Source organism: Aedes albopictus, chromosome 2 (genome assembly GCF_035046485.1).
Source record: "Aedes albopictus strain Foshan chromosome 2, AalbF5, whole genome shotgun sequence".
Classification (NCBI taxonomy): Eukaryota; Metazoa; Arthropoda; class Insecta; order Diptera; family Culicidae; genus Aedes; species Aedes albopictus.
This window is the reverse complement of record NC_085137.1, coordinates 40,557,685-40,563,800: the sequence shown is the minus strand read 5'-3', so window position 1 is coordinate 40,563,800 and position 6,116 is coordinate 40,557,685. Positions and strand designations below refer to the sequence as shown.

Genomic DNA, 6,116 nt, shown 5'->3' with positions numbered 1-6,116 from the left:
TCATGCTGAGGTGTTGATGGCGTGACCGACACTTGCAAAAGGTTTCCAAAGTACTCCAAAGGCGCTCCATTGATCTTCTACGCTTCCACCTTCTGGAATATTCGCAGCACGGTTCTCTAGCTCCTCGACGACGGACCTTTTCACCGCAGCGTCTTCCAGTCGGCGTTTGTTGAACCGGTGCCCGATTTTCTCCTCCTGTCGCTGGATCCTGGCAATGCGCAGTCGTATCTCGCCGATTAGGAGATAATGGTCGGACGCAATGTCGGCGCTACGTTTGTTCCGCACATCAAGAAGGCTCCGTCTCCATTTTTGGCTGATGCAGATGTGGTCGATTTGGTTTTCCGTGATGCCATCACGGGAAGCCCATGTCACTTTGTGCACTGGTCGATGAGGAAAGAGCGATCCCCCAATCACCATATCATTGTTGCCACAAAACTCTGCAAACAGCTCTCCTTTTTCACTCATTTCTCCGAGACCATGGCGTCCCATGACGTGCTTATAGTCCGAGTTGTCGGAACAAACCTTCGCGTTGAAGTCGCCCATGAGGATCTTGATATCACATTTCGGAGTCTTGTCCACGACAGCATTCAGTTGGCTGTAAAAGTTCTTTATCTTGCAATTCGGCAGCATTGGTTGGCGCGTAACATTGGATCATGCCTCATTGGCTAGCTGTGCCAGTTTACCCTGCTGGGCTAGGATTAATACATTCCAAGTTCCAATTCTTGTCCGTTGTTTCGCGCTAAAAGTCGTTGCCGTTGAATCAGTTCGTAATCTTTCATTTTCGGTTTCAGTAACGTTTTTCTTTGGGTTTCAGAGACAGTAGGTTGTTGGCCTAAGGCCCCCTATCCACCGTGGTGGGGCTGCCACCTTAGGTATAGCTTCCGGTGGAGGAGCATTTCATACTGAGCCGCTGGATACCAGAACAGACGCTGTTTGAGCCGCACCTCCTTGGTGAACAGACGATCGAGACGTATCTCCTCAATCTAGCTGAAGTCAGAAGGACAATAGTGCCCAGGTTGCACTACCAGCTAAGCACACAACTCTTAGTTGGCGGTCTTTGTCATCGCTTGACCCGTGGGGCATGAGGTAGGAACTTGTGAGGATCAGAGCTATGTTGGACGCTCTCCTTTTCGACTCGCAGTTTTGCATCCCGTTTCCAGAAGTAACTTATCTACAAGTTCCATAGATTTTTTTCTTACTAAAATAGATGTTAACGCACACTTAATCGGCACGTACATATTTTAACGTGCCGCTACAACGCAAAAGCATTGACTACTAGGATCATTATCGTGTAGCCGCATAAATCCAGGCGCGATTATCCATCGTCACAAGTTCAAAATATGTACAACAGAACGATAGAGGTACGTTTCAATTTCCAACGCTTGTCAACCGAAGTGGTTGCTGGACAGTACCATCAGAAGCTGGACGAGAGGATAGGAGAGACCAGCGTATCTGGAGGTGTCAACAGTTTATCGGGGTTTATCCATGAAGCAGTGACAACAACAGTCCAAGATGTGATTGGTACCACTCAGCGAATTGTGTGAAGAAATAAAAAAAAAAAAAACACTCAGCGAATTAAACATAATGGTTTGTTCGACGAAAAGTGCCAACGAGTGACGAACGAAAAAAAAAATGCCGCCAGAAGTCGATTGCTAGTGGCCAGTACCCTGCTCAACAGGGAGCGGTACAGGGTGGCAACAGCAGCAGAGAAACGAATATACCTCGTTAAAAAAAACGACAACACGAAGAGAGTGTGATTGACGAAGCGCAGGAAAGTATGGACAGGAACGATATGCGGAGTTTTTCAGCAACTGTAAATGCTGCGCGGCACAAGACTGCGCCAGTGCCCGCCATTTGCAATGACCGGGAAATAAATTTGCTAACAAACAAAACAATGATGACAGCCAGGTGGAAGAAGCATTTCGAAGATTTGTTGAATGGTATGAAGGAGCGCCCAGAAACAGGATTACCATAATGAATGACGGTGAAGAAGTTTAACCACCTTTACTGGATGACGTTTAGAAGACCCTGAAGGAGCTGAAAAACAGCAAGGCTGCTTGGAAGGACGAGATCTCGGTTGAACTTCTTATGCACAGAAGCGAGCAGCTGCATCAATCAATCCACCAGATTATTGTAAAGATTTTGGAGGAAGTAGAATTGTCTACTAGTTGGTTGAATGACCTCATATGTCCAATCCACAAGAAAGGGCACAGACTAGAGTGTGCTAATTACAGAGGGATCACCCTTTTAAATTCGGCATATAAGATACTATCACGTGTCTTGTTCAACAAACTGAGACCTCTTGAGGAGTCCTTCGTCGGCGAATACGTGGCTGATTTTCGTGAGGATCGATCAACGACGAATTCTTAACCTGTGGATGATATTTCAGGAATATAACTCCGAGACCCACCATCTGTTCCTTGATTTTAAAGCAGCGTACGATTCAGTGAAAAGAAATGAGCTTCGGCAGATAATGTCAGAACATGGTTTTCCGACGAAACTAATTAGTCTGATACGCGATGGATGGATCAAAATCAGGTATTCGAATCGCAGAAAAAGTATCTACCTCGTTTGTGAGCTTGGGTGGATTGAAGCGGGCGATGCGCTTTAAAATTGGCTGTTTAACATTGCTCTCGAAGGAGCGATTAGGAAGTCTGGCGTGCAGAGGAATCACATGCTCCTCGGCTTTGCGGACAATATTGATCTCTCGGTATCGATGGAGGAAGCTTATGCTCCTCCGAAGAGAGAGACAGCGACGATAGACTTGACGATTAACTATACCAACACGAATACTAAGGGACAATTTCTGCCAGGTTTAACCACAGACAAGGTTTGATGACGCCGCGGGGGAGTCGTCACCTGCTAAATTGTTACTTCGAGTCGAGGGAATGAATGCTTCGGATTGAGCATTATAGAAGGTGCTAGTGAGATGCCAAACGATGTTTTTGAAACCAATTTCTCCTAAGTACTATGTATGTTTGTCTGTGCTTTAACTATATGGGTAAGCTTGGCTTACCGGGTAAGCCGAGGTGAAGAAATCGACCCTAAGTGTGTTTTTGAATTTATAATAAATACTCCTAGTAACAGTCTGTATGATTATTTCTGTGGGTGTCCTCCAAAAGTTCCTTTTAGGAATATTGTCCAAGACATTGATTTAGGAACCCTTCAGGAGTTTATTCTTCGAATCCTCCAGGAGATTCTTCTGGAAATCTTCTAGAAGTTTCTGTAAGGAGTTCCTTTTGTAAATCTTCCAGGAGTTTTTTCTTGGTAATCCTTCAAAATGTTTCTGCATATTTTTCAATGATTCCTTTAGTAACTATACAGTAGTTTTTTGGAAATCCTTAAGATGTGCATGCCACAAGTACCTCCTGAAAATTCTGCTTTAAAAAAAAACAAAGATATTGATGAAAATAATAAATCCAGAATAAGCACAAAGAACCTTCGAACAGTGTTTTTATTTCCTTTTCAATGATGCATCCGTCACAAGGGATTTATGAAATTCTTACCAAAGGGATTCTTGTTTGTATTTTTGCCAACATGACTTTTCCTCACGACAATTTCTAGACCATCGCTTGATCGAGTTAACGTGCCTTCGAAACCATTCGTCAGTTTTGTGCATGCACCCATTTTACAGTTGCAAACAACGCAGCAATCGCTTAGGGTAAGCCGCTGGAAAAGGTAGTAATAATTTCAATCAATTGTTCGAGGTCAGCGTTCAGATCTTACCTTCAGATGTCGCCAATGATGGACGCTTTCGACAAAATCGCAACTGATCTGGAACTTGTGTAGCTGTAGTCTGTCAACGTCCATCGGGTACTGTTCAAAGAATGACCTTTCGCACTGAATACTGTTGTTCGGGCTTACCATCAGTGTGAGTTCGTCAATGCTGTCGTACATGTCAATAAATGGGTACAACAGGCGTGCTTCAATCACTGTCTCCCAACTGTGACTGCTCAGATCTACGAACAATTTCTTCAGTCGGTTGCCATTGTTGGTCAACGAGACGTTGATTAAGTTTTCTTCACAGATGGACAGAACTTCAAGTTTCGGGGCGTTGAACGAAAGTACTGGATTTACGAGATCAATGTGTTTCATTTTGAGTAATTTCAGGTGGTGAGCATCAGCTACGTTGTACAGATCTAAGCACAGTCCGGACAGTTCAATAGACTCAAGCTCTGGGAGTCTGTTGAACATAAGGTTCAAGTTTATGCAGTTGTTTTTTGGTTCATTATCGTTAAGTGCGATCTTGAGTCCCATCAGTTTGGAATAGGTAAAAACGGTTTCTAGTACGTCGGATGAGAGGTCTCCAAAGACCGTAAGCTCTAACCAACTTAGAGAAGGCAGATCCTTGGGAAGGTCTATGTTCCTATTCCGGAAACGTATATCCAAGCTCAGCGTATGTAAGTGTTGAAAAGAGCAGCAGAAAATGTTTCCGAAGAACTTTGAACGCAGAGTACATTTCACGTGTTGCAGTTGATTGCATCCAATTATATGCAAGAGTGAGGCGTTTTCATACATCGAGTCATCTATCACAGCGGTTTGCAGTAAAGGTGCATCTACCACCAGTATATTTCTCCCATTAATCAGTGAGTACTGATCCCAAACGAGGTGCTTCACCGTGGGAAAGCTAAAAATGAACTCTTCAATAGCTTCGTGCGCATAGTTGTGTCTGGTGTCGTTCAGCTCGACGCAAACAGTCTCAGCTTTTTCGAACAGTCGGTGTCCGTGTCTGCAGAACTTATGCAAACTTTCTTCGATAAAGTTACGCAGCTGGATTTCCGTGGGCTTGAAAATCACCATGCAGGGCAGCATCAGCAGGTTGACCAGCGAGCGGCGCGAACAAGGTGGATTGTCCACAATGACGGTGTGATACTGTCGGGCACTGTCCCACAGCGTTTGATCGGTCCCAACCATGTCCAGGCCGATCCGTATGCAGGCCCGCCGGTAGATAAGCGGCTCTGCAATGCGGTGCCAGTGCACGCAGATTAACGAACACCGCAGCAAATCTTTGAACGGGAGAAACGTGAATATCTCACGCAGCATTTCCTCTGGCAGAGATGCAATGTCCATGATGCAGTTTAGACTAGTATAGAGAGACTAGCGTGTGACGAAACTGAACGATCAAATGCGACTAATTCAAGGTTGGTAAATTAAAAATAAGCTTTTGAAAATTGTCACATGAACTTTCTTTATAATTCATGCAAACAATGGCAATGCATGTGTGTATGTATAAAAGACTGATCGCTTGATTGAAACAATGTTTTTCGTGGTTTTTCTTCGATCGAAGAACTTTCCCTATAATTCATGCATACAATGTGTTGGAACATCCGACGAGCAGGCTATGCGGCGGACCAGGGTCAAGACCGGGAAGACACGGGAAACTCGGAATAAATGCACATAAACCGGGACACTACATTTACAAGGTGTATTAATTCCGAGTTTCCCGTGTCTTGACCCTGGTCCGCCGCATAGCCTGCCCGTCGGATGTTCCAACAGGTTATGGGCCCAGGAGCGTGTTCCACAGTACGTATCGACCGGGAGAAGGATCGGCCGCATAAGTCGCGGAGTCGCAGCACGGGATCCTTGGGCGGATGGATTGGCTGCAACGGAGGACAGGATCCATGGGAATGTTGGCGATACGGGTCAACTGGATGACTGCTGGCTGGTCACTGGAGGGAGCTCGAGGATTGTTGTGAGTTGGATCGGATGCAGCTCGGTGGTCGCACCCGGACGAAGAGGTTGGCGACAGGAGGAGTGATCCGGAAGACAACATGAAGGTGGAGCTCGGAGATGGATCTGGTCGGAGCTCGGAACTGGTGTAGAGCTGGTGCAAGCGTCGGAGTTGGGCCACTTGCCAAGCGTTGGAGTGAGGAGGAGACTCGAGCCAGGAGGAGGTAATCGTGTTTCGAAGGTTGCGACGCTAAGGAGGAGTGTTGGAAGTTAGGTAGCGTTGAATGCTCGGGTAGCGTCGAACCTAGGTACGAGTTTGTAGTGTTGGAGCGAGGTAGATTAGTTGGCGTAGGTATGTTATTATTAAAGAAGATGGTCAAATTGTATATACCTGGAATGAATAAAGAGTGTAGCGGTTGCTGATTGAGGTATCAGTCGGCAGCCGC

At 45.6% G+C, this 6,116-nt stretch overlaps 1 protein-coding gene across 1 annotated transcript; it reads right to left on the bottom strand.

The window, feature by feature from the left end:
• Positions 1-3,440: 3,440 nt before the first annotated feature.
• On the bottom strand, positions 3,441-5,310 carry LOC109421288 (uncharacterized). The gene is made up of 2 exons (XM_019695786.4): positions 3,727-5,310; positions 3,441-3,669 (listed from the first exon to the last, which is right to left on the bottom strand). Exons 1-2 carry the CDS (start codon positions 5,068-5,070, stop codon positions 3,481-3,483), a joined length of 1,533 nt encoding a protein of 510 aa, XP_019551331.2. The 5' UTR covers positions 5,071-5,310; the 3' UTR covers positions 3,441-3,480.
• Between the last annotated feature and the right edge of the window lie 806 nt (positions 5,311-6,116).

Bases quoted from the DNA above. Each gene is read 5' to 3' on its own strand.
- LOC109421288 (XM_019695786.4), bottom strand. From the start codon at position 5,070: ATGGACATTGCATCTCTGCCAGAGGAAATGCTGCGTGAGATATTCACG. The intron at 3,670-3,726 runs GTAAGATCTGAA...TACCTTTTCCAG, and splicing joins ATCATTGGCGACATCTGAAG to CGGCTTACCCTAAGCGATTG.